Source organism: Phalaenopsis equestris, unplaced genomic scaffold (genome assembly GCF_001263595.1).
Source record: "Phalaenopsis equestris unplaced genomic scaffold, ASM126359v1 Scaffold001081, whole genome shotgun sequence".
Lineage (NCBI taxonomy): Eukaryota > Viridiplantae > Streptophyta > Magnoliopsida > Asparagales > Orchidaceae > Phalaenopsis > Phalaenopsis equestris.
In genome coordinates, this window is record NW_018165520.1 from 37012 (window position 1) to 59370 (window position 22359).

The 22359-nt window shown below is 34.8% G+C and overlaps 1 protein-coding gene across 1 annotated transcript in view; it reads right to left on the minus strand.

Annotated features, from left to right (window-relative positions):
- Nucleotides 1–22359, minus strand: part of LOC110033044 (oxysterol-binding protein-related protein 2A-like) — a 48366-nt gene that overhangs the window by 7731 nt on the left and 18276 nt on the right. The window contains exon 5 of the mRNA XM_020736897.1: nucleotides 16030–16185. Within this exon, the coding sequence (XP_020592556.1) occupies nucleotides 16030–16185 (156 nt within the window). The remainder of the gene's footprint in view (nucleotides 1–16029; nucleotides 16186–22359) is intronic.

The following is a 22359-nucleotide window of genomic DNA, read 5'->3' on the forward strand; positions in this document are numbered from 1 at the left end:
TTCGGAGAGTCGACGCGTTTGATCACTACAATTCGCATTGTTTGAGTTGTTATTTGTCGAAAGCTTAAATAAATTTTGAAACGATCAATCATGGACTCGAAATTTTGATGAAAATCAAATTTGACGCTTTTTTTACTCGACCATCGGCGAGATTTTAATCGAATTTGTTTAAGTTTCCTATAATTTGTTATTTTTCTTATCGCGTTATTCTTTAATGCAATTGCTAAAATCGTTGGATATAGAACAGTAGGACATATGTTAGGAGGTACACCGGACCCTTGAGACCCAACACTAATTGTACTTGCAAATACAAAACATAAATTAAACTTGAAATTACTACGACGTAGAGTTTGGAACTAACACCGTGGGCAGCACGACGAAGATGACGATCTACAACAACATATCTTTCACTAGTTTAAATAATAAACTATAGAACTTAGAGGTAGTCTGCCTAGCGCGACATAAATCCTCACTTTATCTTTTAGACCTTTACACAGCCAAGTTCTGCAATCTAAGCCCTAACTCGCTTTAGATTTCGAGGTTGTCGTCCCATACGACGTAAATCCTCATATCTTCCATCTATTTGTATGACTGTGTCACGCAAATATAAGTCCTAAATAATAAAACTGCCAGGATTAAACATCGAATAACATCTTCTTAAAATTGAAGTCAAATAATAGGATAGTTTGGAAAGTCACCGAGATTCTCCTCAGGATCTGTAACATCCCTTACTTCTCATTCCTTTGACTCCATAAATAAATGTTCTTATTTAGTTATTTTCCCACTTGAATTTTCTATGTCCAACTTTGAAAACCCCGAACTATGAATTCATGAAAATAGATACCTCTGATCATCATCGACAGTTCTCTTAAGTAATTTTAGTCATTTGAGAGGTAATTAACTATAGGAGTTTATCTCTATAGGAAACTTTAAGAACCCAGGTAATATAAACTCTATTTAATTCTTAATATTATGTAGGAGAACTTGTCGGTCAACATAAATATTCGTAGACTAAAATGAGTGGAATAAAATCTTTAGTTTATTTAATCGAGTCGCACTAGTAAGTAATATGTCTATTCCTCTGGATAGATGTATCGCTTACGGTGTTGTACTCAATTATTTAAATTATTACAGACATGAGATCGGTTCGGTCTTGCATTTTCAAAAATTAAAATATTATTTTTTTCAAATTAAATATATAAATTAAATTAAACTTTTAAAATTGGGCGTCAGGATATCCATTCCGACTCGATCGACAATTTCTAATTTGACAACCAACAACCACTAGATATACTACTACTATAATTATAAAGTGTGTAGTCAGTTTTAGATTTAATCGAACAAAAGGCATTAAACTCTAAAGTTGACTTCCATAATTCAATTATTTTCTAAACTCTCTCGCATTATCCACAAAAAGGATATTATCAATGAAAAGCATACACCAAGGTACATGCTCCTGTAAATATCCATTAAAAACATCCATACATAAAGCAAAAGATATGGGCTTAAAGCTGAAACCTAAAATAGGAAAATACTTGGCCAATCCTCTTTATGTTCAAACACAAGTAACAACCCTAATATACATATCTTTAATTTCTTGAATATAAGCAATATCAACACCTTTTTTTTCTAGAACTCTCCAAAGCATTTCTCTAAAATCCTTATCATAAATTTCTAAATCAGCAAATATCAAATATCAAATGTAGATCCTCTCAATAAATGTATAGCTTTCCAAATAGATTTTTTCCCGACAAGACTCCAAATATTATTTAATTAATGCAATTTTAGAAAAACTTTTGTTTCATTATCACTATTCAAAAAAACATAAAAAGATGCAAATTTGAAACTACTACTTCATGCCGAGTAAATTATAAAGCAACGTAATGTTTCAAAATAGGAAAATACAACAAATACCCTTTATCCCTTTAAGTGGGGTTGGCTACAATAATGTTTTCTCCATTCCATCCTATTGAGATAATAAGAAAATAATGATTAATAAATTTAGTGTACTTTACAAATAAAGAAGGCTCTCGTTTCATTAAAATGACCCTAAGTCAACACTTTTTTCCTATCATTTTATGTTCTGAATAATAATTTCATTACAATGTTGGAAATATAAATTACACTAACAAATTCTAACTTCACCACAAATAGTGAAAAAAATTACACAACAAATGACAAAACTTGCATCATCTACAAATTCATTACAATACAATATAAGTAAAAATCATTACATATTATTGTAGATTCAAGGACTCCTTCAAATCAACCCTTCACCACAACATTCAACAATAGAAATATTAAAAAGGTAAAAAATGGTACAACATAGTTGAACGACATTTGTTCTTCATCCATTGTCACAAAATAAGCTCACAATCTAAATGAAATTGATTTAGCCTTAGACACTGCGAAACTTTGTAGCTTATGCCAAAATCATTCTTCAAATCTTAAAAGTCCCTGCAGAGATTGTTAGCCACTTCCTCTATAATAAGAGCAGGTCAATTTTCATTTGAGCTAATCCTTTCATGTAATTCCCTCTCTACCATTTCAATTCTTGCCTTCATGACAAGTCGACCCCTAATCTCGCCCTATCAATATCCAATTTTTTCTTTGAAGTAGAAAATTTTGATTTAATTTGGGCCCTCAGCCACCATGCTTACCCCACTGCCAGCTAGGTCAACTACACGAATAGTTAGGTATCAAGTCGGGTGCTTTATGAGTAACCCTCAACAATCAAGAAAAAAATTCTTGAGGTCAACCCAACAACGCTTTCTTCATATCCAACAATGAGTTTCAACGAGCAAACATCTTCAATCACCTTCATGCCCAACTTGCCAGAACATGACTCAATAAGAGGATCCTCCTTGATGCCACCTGGCAAAAGTAACTCAGAATCCTATAGAAAATCCCAAATCTAGGAAATCTATGAAATGTTCGTTGAGTCCCTTGTAAAATTAACTCTAACATGATTTTGGGACTAATTTCTAGCTAAAACTCGTTCACAATGAACAAAAAATAACTTAAGTGTAAATAATCCATTCATCAAAAAATAGAATTTTGACCCAGGGAGAAATTAGTTATGCCTTCCACCACTAGATGAATTCTAGTTGGCTACGCCATCTCAAAGACAACCTCATCAGCAATAATGAATGAAAATGTTTGGGTTCCCTTCAAAAACAAAAGTAATGTGCACTAACAAAACATTTAGATAAGATCATTAGAAAAATTTTGCACTTACCAATATAGCATGCTCCTTAACAACCTTAGGGATGACTTCAATTTGCATGGACTAAACAGTTAAGCGATAAGAAGCCTTCATAATGAGTTTCATATGAGAGATTGTGAGAACAAGTATGGGCACCTCCTCCTTACTAGAATTGGTGAGTTTTACCCATATTATTTTCCTCTGCACTAAGCTCTCAACTTTCCCACTCTTTTACCTTTCCCTGGCACTCACCATAATTAGGCCCTCAAAACCTCACTTTCGACTATTAGAACCTTCATCATTGTAGATTTACAAAGCACGGTGAAAGAAAGAACATCTCAAACTTGAACCCTCTCCGTGAAATCAAGGGAGCTATTATAAGGAGCAAGTCAAACTAATATGGATAAATTGACAAAAACAAATCATTACATATTTCAATTTTGAAACTTTTTCTTAAGATAAAATCACCAAAATTTTTCATGCATATAAAATATGCATAATTGCACAAAATCCTTTTTTGTAGAGAAAAATAAAGCAAAAAACTCAACACGGAAATGAAAGATATTCCATAAGAAAAAAGATAAGTAAAAAACTCTAATTTTCTCATAAAATTTTTCATTTTCTTGATTTTTATGCAACTGACATCCAGAGATACAAAAATATCGTTAAACTAAATGCATATCCTAAACAGTCTAAAGGATGGAATCACCGATCGAGCTCAAGGTGAACTTGCAAATTAACCTCAAGATAGACTCATCAAGTAGAACTTAAGCTAAATTTAAGGAGAACTCAACACTCGTGTTTGTTATCCCCTCATTCATTTGAACCCACCACACGAAGGGTACGAGCGAGAGAGAAATAAAGAGAAAGAAATAAATAAATAAGATAATGAAGAATTTAGTGACCTAATAAGAGGAGGAAGAAGGATCGTGCAACTTTTCTCTGTCGTGCAAAGCTTTGTGCTCGACTGAGCCTTCCGTGAACCTTCCTCCTGTGTCAATAGACGAATCCCACAGTCCTGCAAGTAGAGGAAAGGAAAGGAGAGGTTGCACACATATCCTGTAGCTGTGTAGGACTTTTTTATAATCAAGAGACGCTCGATCGAGCGTTTGCGAGCTCTTCAAGAGAAATCGGCACGCAAGAACTATTCTTGCATTCAGGAAACGCTCCTTCATACAAAATCACCAATCAAATGCCTAAATATTTACATTAGATAAAAGGCAAATGAAAATGTCTAAGATTCACGTTAGAATTCATGTGAAAGAAAAACAAAATTGATGGAGGCTAATAAGGGCTAAATTGCTATTATAGGTGTGCTAAAACAGTAAGACCAAGGAATACCAATCAACTACAGACTGTACATATGGTTAAATATAATTCTATTTTTATAACATATATGTTTGCTTATGAAAGGAATTACGCTTTTTTTTAAAGTTACCAGCATTTCTTTTAAAATGCAAAAGTTCGAGATTTTTTAATATTAAATGCAAGAAAATAAATAAAATATGATAAGTACTACCAAGGGAAGTGATGTACTTGTGCATGAAATGAAAATAGAAAGGGAAAATGATGCCTACCTTTTTAGTGAGTTCAAAAAAGGTAAATGTACACTTTTTAAAAATATATGTTTAGACAGTGACTCCCAATAACAAAATATATAACAAAAATAAATGAAAATAAACATAAAAGTATTTTCTTTACTACTTTCTTTTTATTGCTCACAGACTTTTTATTGTTAACGATATTTTTATAAAGTTATTTAAAATAAGAATTATTATAATTTACAAATATTTGTCCCCTGATTAGTTTTAACTCAAACCTTCAATTGCTAACATTTTACATGAAAACCTACTATAGGATAAATGGTATACAAGCACCTAGTAGCATAAGTTCATAGATACTTTATTGCAATTTTTATTTCATATCAGTTTAAAATTAAAGTTATATAAATAGAATGACTCTTTTGTATTTTGGATTATAGTTTAATATAAAATAAAAGTGTAAGATAATTTTTCTCCATCGACTGATAGTTCCCACTTTAGTAATCCAAGCTCTCGGGTCGGGTCGTGAAAACTTGTCAAATCAAACAAGCTCAATCAATCACTCAGGCCTAAAAGCTATTCAACAACTTCCACCAGAGAAAATAAATAGCTTGTTATCAGTTGTTCAAGTACCAATCTGAGCTCTCAAGCTAAAACACATCTATTTTGCATCAAGTAATCATTTGGCCTCAATTTATACTTTTCAAGTATGAAACTCGTTTTGTAACTTTTCCGTTAGCGCTTAAACCGCAATCTGCGATTAAAAATATGAGGTCCGAGGGAAAGAGAGGTAAGAGGGAAAGAGAGGTAAGCAATCTAATGTATTCTCAAGCAAACCTAAGCAATCTGGTATAATTTAGCTCATATTTACTGTACTAATAAGATTCATGGTGGATTTCCCTTCTATTCTCCTACCCAATTTCCAACTCTTCTCTCCACCTATTATTTCTCTTATTTTAAGCAATTCAGGTGCAATACACGGACAGACATATCAAGATTTAACAATATGGAGGTGCTTGAATCTAAAATAAAAATCTCAACCTACAATTTGAGTAGTGCATTGAAAACTTCATCATCTAATAATTCAATACACTAATAACAAAGTTCATATTGCTGAACAAAGAGACAAAAAATTGCTTATGTAACCAATTATACTTACATCCAAGTACTCTTATGTTGAACTCAACAGTTTAAGTTGTATATTGCAAACATATAGTATTAATTAAGGGTCCGTTTGGAACAGCTTATAAGTGCGGGCGGCGTTTTAACCGTTTGGAACAGCTTATAAGTGCGGGCGGTGTTTTTAAAACACCGCCCTCCTGTTTGGATTGCACGTTCGATCTGCTTATTCCAAAACCCCGTTTTTAATTTCTTAAAGACACGAGCCGTGGGATTAAGGCTGCGGTCCGCGTTTTCAGTTGGCGTTTGAAGTTTTATTCCTCCCGTGCCCCTTCTGCTCTCCGTCTCCTCCGTGGCTCCATCTCATTCCCTAGCTCGATCTGAAGTCCCTCTCCTCTCGCTCTGCACAAGCCCCTACCCGTCCTCATCTCACACTCGATCTCGAAGGAAGCATCTGTCGCTTCTCTCGGCCCCTTCCATTCCGCATATACCACTTCAAGCTCGCCGTCTACCTCGGCGTCAGCAGCCTCCACAACCTTCTCAACTCCTCCAACCAGCAATGCTTGCAGGGGCAAATACCTCATGCTATGGCGGGTTTATCTTTCCTCTTATCGTTCTCTTCTGCCTTGCATCCGATTTTCGTTCTTCACATGTCGCCGACCAAGGTGTGATTTTTTTCAGCTAATTATATGTTTGATCTATCATTTTTTAGAAATCCTATTGTTTTCATTTTCTAATTCTCCTTTTTTTTTCTTTTAAGTATTGATGAATAGTTTTATATGCAGGAGTACTAATATCATGAATTATTCAAGCCCTAATTTTCTTTATGGAGTGGTTTGATTTTATGGCTGTGTGCCTTTATTGGGATTGGTTTTAGCGTTGATCTCTGTGATGTTGTGCTATAGTGTTGTGGTGTCCTATAAAACATATAATTGTTTGGTAAAAATTGTGTTAAGATTGAGGTTGCGGTGCTTTAGAAGTAGTTGTAAATTGATATGCAAGTTGTAACAAAATGTAAGAGGATGTTTTGTTTGGAAGGGCATCCGTTTATCTTGAAAATTTGAAGTCAATACTGAAGAGTAACTGTTAATATATTAGAAGTTTTTTCAAACAATTCTAAACGAGCTTTTAAGCCTTTGAATCATGCTCAACTCATTTCATTGGGTTTTAAATTTAGAGCATGGAAGAACATTTCATTCTGACAACTTGTGTGATATTATGCTTTTCATTCTACCAACCGATATGTGTCCCATTCAATTTGTGTTGGGGTTCTTCTAACTACTATGTTGGAATGTTGATGATACAATAAGGAATATTTTTTGTTCCATGCTTGGCAGGTTGTAATTTATGACAACATACAAAGGGTTAGTAGTATTTTATTCATAAACCAATCTTGTGAGCAGGGTATGAACGTAATTGCCTCTTTAAATAATATGTATGTCGTTTTTAACTCGACTCTTGTATTTTCATGTCTTAACATTTAAACTTTAATTTTGTCGAGAAAATTATAAATTTTGCATGATAGATTGTTCATTTAACTAAAAAAGTCTACAAATAAGCTGTTTACAAAACACACAAACCAAACAGCTAAACAATTTATCCATAACAGGGGCCCATAACAAGGGGCAGAATAGTCATTTATCTAGAATCAGCTGTTTTTCAAACGCACAAACCAAACAGCAGCCAACTTATCTGGATCAGCTGCTCATCAGCAGATTATTAGGATAAGCTGCTTATCAGCAGAAGCTGGATAAGCTGCAGCTGCCCCAAACAGACCCTAAATCAAAGATAAGGCGAAGGTTTTCGATGCAACATCTCAAAGACGCTGAAAGTGCACTCGCAGATGATGATACAAAGCCTTGTTGAGAACTATATGAAACATTTTGGTGAAATTGCAACAATGATCCAACAAACAGATAACACAACTAAACCACTTGTGCGACACTTTGATGTCAATGCAATCATCTCCTGAGCAAGTCTAGCAGAAAAGGTAACAAAACCTTTCCAGTATATAAAAGTTAAACTTCCAGGTGCCTCATTACTCCCAAAGAGGATTTGATCACCATGTAGAAAATGAATTGATTTGATGTCAATTTCTTGGTGAGCCCTTTATGATGATCACCTTGATTGATCTTACATTTTTGTATACCTGAAATTGCTTGATTCTCCATTAGATATGAGAAAAATGAAGAGAAGAAATTTTATAGAGAGAGAGAGAGAGAGAGCAAACTCGATTACAATGATTATATCGATAAATATGGGTGTGAGCGTCACGATAACCAAAAAATTACAAATTGGATAAGTCAACATTCCTAAATTTTGGATGGAGAAAAAGATAATGACATTGATCAAAAAAAAGAAAGAAATGAGAAGTGAAAAAAAAACGAACAAAGAATGTTTTCATATTTCATTAACAATTTAACTTTATAGAAATAGGACTACAATTTAAAATTCACCAAAAATTTCAACTTAAATCTATACGAGTCCTGAAAATAGTATCAAATTTAAAACAAAAAAAAAACTGAATTAAATAAAATTTAAGCTAAAATAAAACCCAAAAAATATCCAAAATAATAGAACATTTTAGAAATAATCTATATTCTTTGTACATTTCTTGCATGGCATCATTTCTCTGGTCTAAAGATTCATTCAATCCATTTGATTCAAAATTAAAAAAGAAAATTAAATACAATTTAAGTAGAAAAAAATTCCTAAAAACATTTAAAACAGTAGACTATCCTAAAAATATTCTAAACATTTTAGGCACGATTACAACAATTCTCTTGGCCTAAGGATTCTTGCAAATTCCATTTATAGAATGCTTGTCTTCATTGAGCCGCCTTGGCACAAAAGCTCATTAGCATCTCTTAAATCTTCAATATATGCATGTTGACAAAGAAAGCATAATCTATTATAGGTTTGAATAACAAAATCATCATGCATAACCAACTCTCTTAACATAATGTTGAATTTCTGTTACAAATTATGGCTACAAAAGTATCACGACTGTTACAGTGCTCCCTGACTCTCCTACACTCTTATATCCGCAGTGGGGCCCACTCAATCTCCAAGCATAACAAAAAATCAAGGCACACAAATCAATACTTTATACTAATGATCAATTTTTCTGACCCTTGGATTACAATCAGTATAATTCCCTATAGGGCCGCCATCACCTTTTTTTTTCCCCTTTTTTTTAATCTAATAATATTTTATAGTTGCATACATACCTCTCCTCTTGTATAATGGAACAGGAATACAAAACTTTTTGAACTTTTCTCGGCATTTTTTATATTTTATATAGTATCAAAGCTAGATTAGGGTTTTTCCCTTCCAAGTTTAGTTCTCTTTCACAAAAATTAGGTTTTCCACTTCCAACTTTATTCCTCTTGTCGAATTCTCATTCAATTCATTATGTGTAAGTTTTTCAATTTCCTTTCAAAGAAATAGACCGTGACTAATGATGAAAGATAAACCATGGAAAGCTCTAGATATTTCAAGCATCTTATCGGTTCAACAAGGAAAATTATCTTAAATGATCCAAAATCATGAAAACATTTTTTAAAAGAAATGGGAATTATCTAATACCTTGTGGATCAACTCTAAAGTCTAAAGACTCAATGTTAGTACTTGAGAAAAATTCAATTCCATAATTATGATATGGTTGTGGAACACCATGCGATCAAAGACTACCATAAAAGAGATTTAGGATATACTAAAATAGACCTACTAAAAGATAAAGATGCTACACTTATCTATAAAATTAAGATACAATTCATTACTACCGAACAAAGTAACAATCATGTCATTGTACACTTTAATGCCACGAAGGTTTACTAGTTGGAGTACAAAAGATTTTAGAGCACCGGAATGTGATGATGTGGTGATTCATAAACAATTCGTGAAGCGATAGTATTTTTGAGTTCCTGGCAAGATTCAATAATAATTTGTCCAAACTTGAATCTAAATTATAAGCAAACATAATTAAACATTCAATGAATGAAAAACTCTTTCTGGTACAGCTTGGAGTATGAATGGTGATAATCAATGGTTCGACTCTCGAGATAATGGCCATGACAACTTTTGAATCCCACAGTAAGAGATTTTCTATAACAAAAACTTCTCTAAAAGACCAAAATCTTCTTTCAAAGATAATCTTTAGTGCAAATAATGCAAAATGAAATGACCCATCAAAGACAAGTGTTAGAAACTCTAAGAAAAGCCCAAAGATTATGGAGGCAAAATAGAACGAGTTAAAATGGATTAACCTACCTGGTGGAGTAAGACAAACACAAACTCAAAAAATTTGAAAATGAAGTTTCTCAATACCTGATAAAAGTAATTCAATTTTGGTTGGACTTCTTTAGAAAAATAAAATTTATAGTTCTTACATTCTTTTTGTGCCTCGAATTTTTTTTACTTTTAAATCAATATTCAAATGCCATTGATAATGTGACAAACTTTGCTAACATATGTCAAATTTAGAAACCCATCACAACAATAAAAAAAATATGTTATAGATGGACATTTAACAACTATTGCAAAACAGGAAGATGACTTAATTTCCACCCAACTTAACCCTCAAAAAAGTGTTGTATATTTTATACTCTATAGTTAATCTTTTATTTATTCACATTGATTAAAGATCATAATTGCAAAATCACCTTTTATTTACTAATCATTTTATTTTTTAGGGACTCATATTACTGATCTGGTTTGTACATTTAAAAGAACTTTAATTTATACTTCCTCCTCATTACATAATTGAGAACATTAAATAATTTCATTATGAATACTATGAAACTACTAGCCATCATCATGTTTACTTTTTTTTAAATACTTCTAGATCTATGATTATTTTGTGTTTATTCATTTTGATATCTAGAGATCTTAAATTCGCAATATGTCTAAGAGATTGATTGATTTGTTGATAAAGGACTGCAATGTAAAAGAAAAGCAAAATAAAAGTCCTGTAGTGCATTTGGATTACTTTGAAGTTGTTTAGTTAGGTGTAAAATAAATGCAAGACTTTGTATATTATTATTAATTTGAAAAAAATGAAATTAATGTAAAATACATTGGTCACCATCATCGCCAATAGGCAATCGGCAACTAGCAACAACGAGTGGCTGATGGTACTGGTAGTCGGACAAAATTAATGTAAAATATGTTGGTCATCATCATCACAAGCAAGCCGGCAACGAAAAGCAGCCGATGGCAGTGCTAGCCAACATGGGGTGGCTTGTGCGTGTGTGCGCGCGCATACGTGGCGGAGGATGGGGGATTAACAAATGTGATAAATCTCGTCTGAATCATTACAATCTTTGTAATAGGGCCTATTTTCACATTAATATGAATAACAGCTATAATTATAATTGTAATAGTGAGATTCATATGCATGATAATCATTGGTCCTTTAGCCAGATCTTTTAATATACTACAAAATATTTTGACCAAATATTATTAAAAAAAAATTTCTATTCACATTGACGTGGGAGCTTCCACGATCTCGTGAATCACAGCACCCAAGATCGCGGAAATGATGGGTCGAAGCTGCCTTATTTATTTATATATTTATTTTATTTTCAGCAACTTTCCTTCTTTTGTTTTTTTTCTTTTTTTGTTTCTTTCTATTTTCATGTTTTCTAATTAGATTATTTTCTATAAAGGGACTTTTATATATGTTGAAGTGGGGTTGTTTGGATTTTCAATAGTTAATTTTATGAATATGAGACTTTTCTTTGATTCAAGAGTGTTGTAGCTTCTTTCTTTTACATTTGATATGTTTGTAGCTTGCCCAAGAATAAATGATGAAACCCCCACCCCATCTGTATTTCAGTTTCATTACTGTATTTCAGTTTCATTCACTATCCCGCCGTCGCTCGCTTTGAAATTCAGCCGACAACCATCCTCCACCAATTACCCACCCTACAACTTTTGCACCGCCTCTTTGTATTCAATCAAGCCTTCTAGGTGCCCTAAAAAATGTTTAATATGATATCAAAATCTGGCAAATCCTAAATTTTTAGAGATATGTTCTTCTTACCTAAATCCCATGCAACCTAACCTAACAGCCCCGGCAAAAAGAATTTTCCCAACATCAAACACCTAGCCCCACCCATAATCCTAACCCTAACCATAGCCCTAAATCATATTTTTTTCTATCAAAACTTGCATTGGAAGAACAAGATGTCATGCTACCAAAGAGATACACTCAATGGGGTGTTCAAAGGCTACTATGGAAGATATGCAAAGAGAAATCCTCCAACCACAAAAAAAAGATATGCGGCTTTGAGAGAAAGCAAACCGGAGAGGCACTTATAGCCACAATGATAACTCGCCGGATCGAGCAAAGGAAATGAATCCCTTCAATCAGGAAAGTTTTAGTGTTAAAGAACCAATACCTTATTTAGAGTGAAGACTGACTTGCTAGATTTTGATAGTAGCATGGACCCAGATGGATTCATCGAGTGACTCCAGACAGAAAAAAGTCCTTTAAGTACAAGGATATCCCATTGGGCAAAAAAGGTAAAGTTAGTTGTCATTAAGTTACAAAAGAATGCATCTCTATCATGGAAAAATTTGAAGCACATACGACAATGTAATGAGAAAATCAAAATCACTGTCTGGTCTAGAAGAAATGCAAAGCAAGCATCTACCAACATATTATAGACATGACAAGTTCTTCAGATTCACCAGTCACAACAAAACAAACTCTCAATAGAAAAGTACACAGCAAAGTTCGAGCAACTAAAACTAAAATGTGAGCTAGTATAACCCGAAGAGAACACCCTAGCTCGATATCTGAAATGATTAAGATCATCTATTAACAATGTAGTATATATACAACCATATTGGACATTATATGATATTCAGACCCTAGCATTGAAAGGAAAGATAATATAACAAATCAGATTCACTCCACACTTCAAACAGAGTTTTGCTAACAATTCAGGCAGCAAGAATACACCTAATGGGGCATCCAAGCCGACCCTGTTGGAGAAAAACCAGTTCATAGCGGAGAAAAAAAAATAAACACAACCAACACACCTAAGTACATCCCAACCAGGAAGTGCATCGGGGGACACGATATTGGGCGCACATCATGTCTAATTGTCCACATAGAAGGGAGATGTTTTTCAATAATCAAGACGCAATGCAAGAGGCAAAGGGTGAAGACCCATTAAAGGAGAATGAAGAGTACCAACTATCCACATATAAGAGAGAGAAGCTAGAAATCTAACGTGTCCTTCAAATTGAGCCCATGAGAGAACAACAGTGGCTACGCCACAATATTATTCACACTTACAACAAAAGGAAATGTGCACGACCTCATTATAAATGGAGAGAGTTGTGAAAATGTGGAATCTACCCAAATAGTTGATATATGAAGCCTAGCTACCCATAAGCTCCCAACCATATTATCAAACTTAGTTGAAGAAGGGGAGTAAATTCAATTTTGACAGAAATGTCTTGTAGAGTCTTCTAATAAAAATAAATTTTAGGAGCAAGTGTGTTGTGACGTAGTACTTATGGATGCTTGTCACATCCTATTATGTCACCCTTGACAGTACGATCATTGCACACACCATGATGGTAACATTAATACATACTCTTTTACCAAAAATAGGATGCGTACTGTACACTTGCCTTGGAAGGAGTTTGAGGTGTTTCAGGATGCGGAAACATGAACAATCGTTTTGCAAACCTTGACAGAAGCACCAATAGAACTAACATTGTTTGTCCAAGAAGTCAATTTCTTTGAGAGATCGATATCAGGCACAAGGCACCAGGAGCGATCCAACATCTCATAGTTTCAAATAGAGCTGAAAAAGTCTCTAAGCCATTTATTGTAAGACTATGGAATAATTTGGGTATTAAATTCTAGTTCAGTTCAGCCACGCACTCAAAAAAAATTTGCCAGTGTTTTATAGTGAAGAATAGCAAGCAATGGGATTCAAGTGTTTCTGAAGAGGAGAGTGAAGCCTATACTACTCGCAGAGTGACAAAAGGCGTGGGGTTTTCCCATGATATCGTGGTTCCATGACTCGTGAGTCCGGAAATTGCGGAATGATGGGTCGAAGGTGCCTTTTTATTTATTTATTTCATTTTCAATAAGTTTCCATCTTTTGTTTCTTTCCTATTTTCCTACCTTCTAATTCTGTTATTTTCAAATAGGAAACTTTTGTGTATGTTGAAATGAGGCTCTTTCCTATTTTCCTACTTTATAATTATATTATTTTCAATTAGGGGACTATATATTTTGTAATGACGCTGTTGGGTTTTTAGTTTTACTGATTTTATGAATTTGAGAGTAACCTCATCCCATTGTAAGTGGGGTGTATCTGTAATTGTCCCAAGAACAGGTGGTGGAACCCCCTCACCATTCGTATCTTGATTTAGTTGTTTATAGCCGGACAGCCATTGAAATCATTGCCAACTGCTGTTATAGTAGAAAACTGTCATTTTTTTGCTTTCAGTTTGCTGCCCAACTGCCTCTCGCACCAGAATTCAGCTGCCACTCACGCTGGAATTTAGCTGCCATCCATCCTCCTCTCGTTACCCATCCTACAACTTACCCAATGCCTTTTTGTATTCGTTCACGCCTTCTAGTCGGCCTAGAATGGTGCCAGACTTGGCATAAAATACTTCCAAGGCTTATAATTTCGCAGAACATTCATATTGAAATCATATTCATAATAATGGTCTAAAGCTTAAATATGGGTGCACTTTGATGAACATGTCAACAATTTTATAACGACAATTCCAATGTTAAAAAAGATAAGTTGCTGCTCCATAATTAAGTTTTATTCCTATAATCTATCTCCAGGAGATAATTTATTCATTGTATAAAAGTTATTTTCATGGGTTTGAAGATGTGATGGTTATAAACAATGAATTTCAAAGGGCTTAAGGGTAGTGCAGAATTTATTTTATCTTAATTTTCTTTTGGAATTTGGTGGTGGTGTCAGATATGTTAGAATAATAGAAGGATAAGCGTGGCCAAGGCTTTGATCAAATCACCTACATTAAATACCGATTGATGTAGAAACAGAACAAATATGATGTCAATTTGTTGATAAACCATTGATGACAACCACCTTGACCATTTTTTTATTTCTAAACAAAATTTGCTTGATTTCTCCCAGTTTAGATATGAGAGAAGTGAAGTGATAAGAAGTTTGAGAGAGAAAAAGAATAGATACTAGATCACTAGAAAACATAATGAGAATTGCAGCATCATGAAATATGCAAACAAGAAGGAATCCACTACTTGGAATCTCAGAAGTCATGTCTGCTGAGATTAAAGAGAGAAATTGAAACAAATGAACTTCTGGTGAGCGATAGAAAGAATGTTATGATAGAGAAAAAGAAGGGAGAAGATGGTAGATAAAATAAAGGATAAGCATTCCTTTCAAATTTCATTCAGTGATTGGTTAATCAAATTATACCCAATAAAAAAATCTCTATTCATGAAACTAGGGTTATAATTTAAAATTAAGATGAAATTTAGAAGTCAAATCTAGATAAATTCTAAAATTATATCCAATTAAAAAAAGCTTACACTAAAATTCCTAACACTTAATACTTAAAGAAATTTTAAGAAAATTAAATACTAAAATCTTCAGGAAAAAATCTAAAATTACTTTATGCCACATTAACTCCACTTTTTTATAGAGCATCATATGAAGTAATGACAATCCAAACAACTTCCAAGTAAACGATGGGGTGTCCTAAAAGTGGAACAAACTAGAATTCTGAAACCATTCGAAAATAAAATATGCATTAATAACCGGATAATACCACCTTATTCGACTATACTTCTCAATAAAAGTGGAAATGTGATCATCTTCTCATCGTCCTAATATATGAAGCTTGCAGGGTACCTTTAATGATGTCCAATGCACAATCAAGGGTACAAAAATAAAATCAGGGTATTTAAAAAAATTCATAATTTTTTATAGTTTTCGAAATTACAGCGGTTGGAATAAAGGAAAAGAAATCTCTAGACAAACAACAAACTTCTGAACCTCATATATTAATATACCAAAGATGCTCTTTAATGGAACGCAAAAGAAAAACAAATAATATGGCTATAACAGAAAGTGCCAATCATGATGCATTCATCCACGCCTAGATAAAGTTGGTATCAGGACAACATACCTTCTCTGATATAAAGCGAACTCCTTTTTCAGGAAAATCAGCTTCATATGTTTCTCCTAACAAAGGATTGAATGGTTTACAAAGTCGACCATCAGAAGAGGCATATCCAGAGACAGCAAAGGCAACTACATTCAGAATTCTCATGAGACTGTTTCCCTAAATATAAATGGCAAACAGTTAGATATCTCAAAAAAGACGACATAGCATAGAGTATATAATTCAACTAAATTCACAACTTAGACAGAAAGAATGAAAGTGTCCCAGAAAATTATTGCATCATTTTGTCATAAAGAAGTTCAAAACTCCAGATGTTTGAAGCAATTGAGGCTAGAAAAAGAACACCCCATTATAATGATTAGCCATGAAAAACTAAAAAATTTTAAAAATCTGATTTCATAAGAAAATTTGCTTCAAATGGAAAGAGGAAGATAGGAAAATAATGAGAACATGCCAAAAAGAAGAATAATAGAACCACACTTCTTCAGAATTAAACGATAATGATGGAGAATCAAGTGAAACAATAAACTAAACATGCATATTAAGGCAGAACACCACACAACAATCATCGTCATACAATAAACTAAACATGCAACATGCATATTAAGGCAGAACACCAACAAACAACAATCTTCTTCATACAATAAGCTAAACATGCATATTAAGGCAGAACACCACCACACAACAATCATTGTCATAAATCTAACACTTTCTGCATTTTCAAATAAGACAAGCGTTTAAATGCTCTAGGAGCAAAATGAGAATACATGGTGACTGATGGCTGAAAACTTACCGAGTGGTAAATCAATCAATCACGTAAGTATACGTGTCAAATAAAATGTGGTATTAGAGTCCATATATCGATCCTACAAGAAAAAGATTAACATTTTTTCTTGACAAAGAATCTCTAGTTTACTAATTTTGTGAACCTAGATTGACGTCGTCACAACAAAAAGTTGAAATTCTAAAACTCTAATAGAAAATAAAACATGATCGCAAACAGTGAAAAACAAAAAGTGGAGAAGAACATGGTGTTTTTCAAGAGTGATGAGGCTCGTGCGTCTATGTTTCGGGTAGTGCGGAAATCCATATTTTTTCTTAATGTTTTCCTAAGTAACAGTTGTCAACTAGAGATAAGTTTCATCATGTCTACACTAGGTCAAAAGAAAAATTAGAAACCGATGAAGTTAATTTTCACTTAAACACTATGGTGTTTCCCAGAATTTTTTGATCCCTATCAAGGTTGCAAAATCCTGTCAGATTATGCGTATTGTCAGATTATGCGTATTCTACGAGGATTGCATGTTTAACCTATTAGTTCCAATACGCAACGAATAGAAGTCATAGATCACAAAAGATATTATCCTAATTGACCAGACTAAGAGTAAATAAAATTCAATAGTTAACCAACAACATAAAGCCATAAAAACTCATAAAACACTATATAAAAAACATCTCAGAAAAATCACTATAAATCCACAAACGCTCATCAAAGAGACAAGAAAAAGAATTTGGCCACACATGGTAAAAAAAAAACAAACAAGAAAGCCATGAAGATGATCATTTTCATAAACAAAGAAGTGTAAAACATACAAGCAGGACTTGTTTTCTCCACGAGAGTAGAATAACTCTCAAGAATATCAAGAAAAAAAAGCAAAAATAGCCCCTAAAGGTTTCAATCTAATAAGAGGAAGGAAACCCTAGGGGAGAACTCTTTCTAACCAAATTCCTTCTCCTCGTACAACCTCCAACCGCCCAAGATGCCTTAGACACATCCCTATAAGCATATATATAGGCAAATCTTGGTAAAGGCAAGAAAAATCCTTCCAAGTTCAGTTAAGCGAGAATGGCCCTGCTGCGCTGCGAAGCCGATGTGGGTGTGTTGAATTTGGAATGACGGGGAGCCACGATGCTGGCATGAGTGCACTGAGTCTAGAATGTATGGATGTGGGGACGCCGCGTTTCTAGCGCGGGTGCTTTAATGTGGCACGGATGTGCTTTGTTTTGGGAGTGGATGTGCTCTGTTTTCGACTCAGGAGCATTGTTACGGCGTGGGTGCGCCGTAAGGTTGGTGCGGGTGAATTGGGTCAAGATCAACCATTATATGCTCAAACTCATCTTTTTTCATTCCAACACCGCATCCAACCTATCACCTGCACAAATAAGACAAGTATAATATCAGTACAAAAGATGTAAAAATATGAGTAAATAAGTTAGAAATATATCACATATTTCACTCACATTAGTGACATGGGAGCTTAGCGTGGACGCGATATTGTAGTTGTGACAGTATCGCGGATGCAATACTATCGCTACTATAGTGCCCGTTAAATATAAATCGCAGGAGGAGCCAAAATAACCCTGTTTTTCTTTTTTATGTTTTTTTCCTATTATCCTTCATTCTTTTTTTGTTATTTCTTATATATGCATTGTATTAGGATTTGAAATGTAGTTTTGACTCGGATTTCTATCAGAACAGCGACTTGCAACTGTTTCTACATTCTAAGGCTGTATCAAAGGATTTGGGTGATGCTCCGGCTGTATCTCTCTCCAGAGCTAGAGTTTATGTTTCCTACCTCTTCCCACATCCTCCTCACGTCACTCACGATCGCTCTCCATTGTTGCAACTGGCCCCAAACAGCCATACCTTGTTTTCCCTGCAATTTCCCCAATTCAACAACCGTCCACTTGTTGTTATGCAGTTCGCCGCATCCCACATCGTTTCCGCCGACATTCCCCCTTGTTGCAACCACCAGAAAATAGTTCTTGTTGTTCTCTGCTGCTCTAGCCACCCAACCATCCATTCCTCTCCATCCAACTAGATGCTCTTGCCACAAATCCTCCCTTCACAGCCACCATCCACACCCTTCGGTTGTTGTCATCCTTCCAGCCTTCACCCACTCCTAGCTCGGATGGCCATACCGTTGTCGATCACAACTGTCATTCTGAGATCCCACCCTAATTTGATTATTTATCGTGTTTATTGCTATTTTCGATTCTCGAGAGTCGTGTTGTTATATTTTTTTTGTTTTAAGTGTATTGATTATAACTGTTTAGTTACTTCAAAAAATGAAATGGCTTTTCTATCATGCTTTCAATTAACTTCAATATCAGAGCTAGTTTAACCATAGTCCTATCCTAGAGTTTCCTAGCATCTGTCATAAACAAAAACTTCTTTCCTACCACCAAATACAGTTTCCACTTCCATAAATCCCAAACCATAACCATGCCACCAGGGATATACATGTCAGAACCTACCCGAGATGAGAAGCAGCGGGAAATCCGTCTCCTTCAACAGTGGATTACAGAGATTGATGATGGAAACCAGGGGAAGATTATTTTCGATCGGGATCTGAAGAATCAAAGGGGAGAGAGATGAGAATATTAATCCCTTCCATAGGGAGAATTTCAATGATGAAGAAAACAAGCCACGCCATTTTCATAGGGAGTTTCTGAAGTCCATACAACATTGCTTGGGAAAATATCAGATTACTATTGGTCCAAGATGAAGTGGGAGATTAAGCGTCAGTTCCTACTAGCTTACTAGAGAGAAAATGATCACACCCTAGCTTAGAAGTGGAGAGACCACATCACAGGCAATAGCCACATCTTACAGGCAAAGTTCAAGCTCAAGATCTTACAGCCAGAATATACTCAAAAGAACATCCAACCTGAACTCATAAGAAGAAAAACTATTCAAAGTAGAGAACAGGTGGAACCAAGCCGCATTTGTTTCCATCCCAATCAAAAAGTGCTTCAAGTGCTACGGGTTTGGCATAGTGAATTGGATTGCACAACCAGGAGAGTGACCACTTTCACTGATCAGGGAGCAGTTGAATAAATAAATGGTGTTCCAAAAAAAGATGAAGATTTTAGAGATGATATTCAACTTCCAATGGATTAGTAGAAGCCAACGATTCGAGTTGAACCATGGAGAGAGACTCCAACTAAGTTGACAATAACTATTCTAGAAAACGGTGAGTTTGAGAAAATAGGCATTCATACAAAGTATGAGATCGTGGTGCCTCAAGATACCGTTTTGCAGATGTTGAGAAAAGCATCTGCAGGACTAGTATTGGATCTCCAAAAGGCTCATGAGTTTGAGAAGATGATGTCAGACATATGGCAATCTCAGATAAGTGAAATTCAGACTTTTCAGATATATAGCCTATTTTCTAAGTTGCCCTTGCTGAGAGAGGTCCAGTATGTCCAAGAGAACTCTTTTGTGTCTCTCAGGAAAACCCATGGGGAGTCATTAGGGTATTAAATTCAGTTCAGCAGTATATCCATTTACAGTTTATAAGGAGAAAATTATCTTACAAGCTTTGTAAGAAGCAACATCCTACATGTGATCCAGGTCTTTTCAGAGAAGAAGAGGTATCTTCTAAGAGGTTATATTTCAATGTAATATAGTCTGTAATGGATTTCAACCAAGAATTGATTCCTCCTTCCATATTTATTTATCAGATAAAATCGGACAAATAAGAAGAGATGGAGTCAATTACATATTTGATAGCTCGAAACTTGGTTCATGATGATACTCATCCACATACAATTCCACTTATGATTGTGTCAAAACAGAATGAATACATATTCTATCAAGATGTAATTTGAAATGCCAACGCCAACAAGATTGACTAACTGAGAGATTACAACATTTCCACCACCTTAATGTGGTCGATCTAATGTGATATGATAAGGAGACACAAACTTTGACAAATGAGGTCGAAGCTGATCCCCCCAACCCCGGGAGATCAACGTACACAGTACTGTAGATGTTGTGGGATTTCGCAATCGTAGGAGACGAAACAAAACAGTCTCATTTTCCTTTCTTATGCTTTCTCTCCTATTATCCTTCATTCCTATTCAATTCTTTCCTATATATGTGTTGTATTAGGGTTTGACAGTCAATGTTGGCTCAGATATCTGACAGGACAGTCGTTAATGTCAGTTTCTCTCTTCGAGATATGCATCCAAGGGTTTAGGTGGTGTGTCAATTGTATCTCTCTCTCTCGATGTGGTGTTTATCTTTCACATCCCTTTTCACATCCTCCCCATGTCGCTCTTGAAAGCCCTCCATTGTTGCAGTTGCCCCTAGACAACCACACCTTGTTCTTTTCCCTGCAATTTCCCCAATCCAGCCACCAATCCTCACTATCGCCAAAACAGACGACTGTCCTCTTGTTGTCCTGCAGTTCCCCGCAACCCCGATCACTTCTGCCAACATTCCCCCCTCGCTACAGCAGCACGGAAACAGCCCTCTACTGTTGTTTTTTGTTATTCCAGCCACCCAGCCATTCATTCCTCTCCTTCTAGCCTGCTACCCTTGCCGCAACTCCTCCCCTTTGCTGCCACCGTCCACACCTTTGTTGTTGCCGCGCCTTCCAGCCTTCACCCACTCCTTGATACCTTGTCAAATGGCTAAATCCTTGTCAATCACCACCAACATCCCGAGATCCCAACCTAGTTTGATTATTTGTGTCATGTGTTTTGCTACTTCCGATTTATGGGTGTCATGTGTGTTGATTGTAACCACTTAGTTGCTTCAAGTTAAAATATTTGCTTTCTATTATGATCTCGATTAACTCCAGTATTAGATGGACACAATGGAAATCAAAACTACTAGCAGAAAGTTGACGTTCGATAAAAACATATTTGTTACGACTAGGACATCAAGTAGCATTGGATTATACCTAAGAAATTTTACAATACAAAATCAATCTGCACAAGAGTTCAATTGTTTATTAGATCTGTGTGGGACATCATAAACTCGTGGATGAATTTATTAATCATATAGTTGAATAATTTTGACAATCACAAAAATTTGGTGATAATACAGGAGCAATGCTCAGGCCACATATGAAAAGTCTACTAATAAGTTATAGTTCTATTCCTACAATGTAGAAACAATGAACGACAAAACCTTACCTAAATTGTTATGGAAAGTGGATTATGATAGTAACGCCAAAGCTAAGTTGTTGACCACGGCCACGGAATAAGTAAATATTTCATAAAGAGCAATTCAACCAATATGTAGATGATGATGGCAACATCAATCAACCAATTGGTTGAATGAAAATAAATGCGAGCTAAGCTTGGCCATGATGGAATAATAGAAGCCAAGTCTAAATATGTAGGAAATGAAGTGGTGGGGGAAAGGATACAAACCATAAACTATGCCCAAAGAAATGCAAATTTTGAAAGAAAGAAAAATGTATTCTTCATTCATAATTAAACATAAATTACAATAATATTTTATAGGCAACTCCCTAAAGTTTTCATAAGAGATGGCCACCTAAGCCTATCTCATAAAATGCAAAAAGCATTTTACAA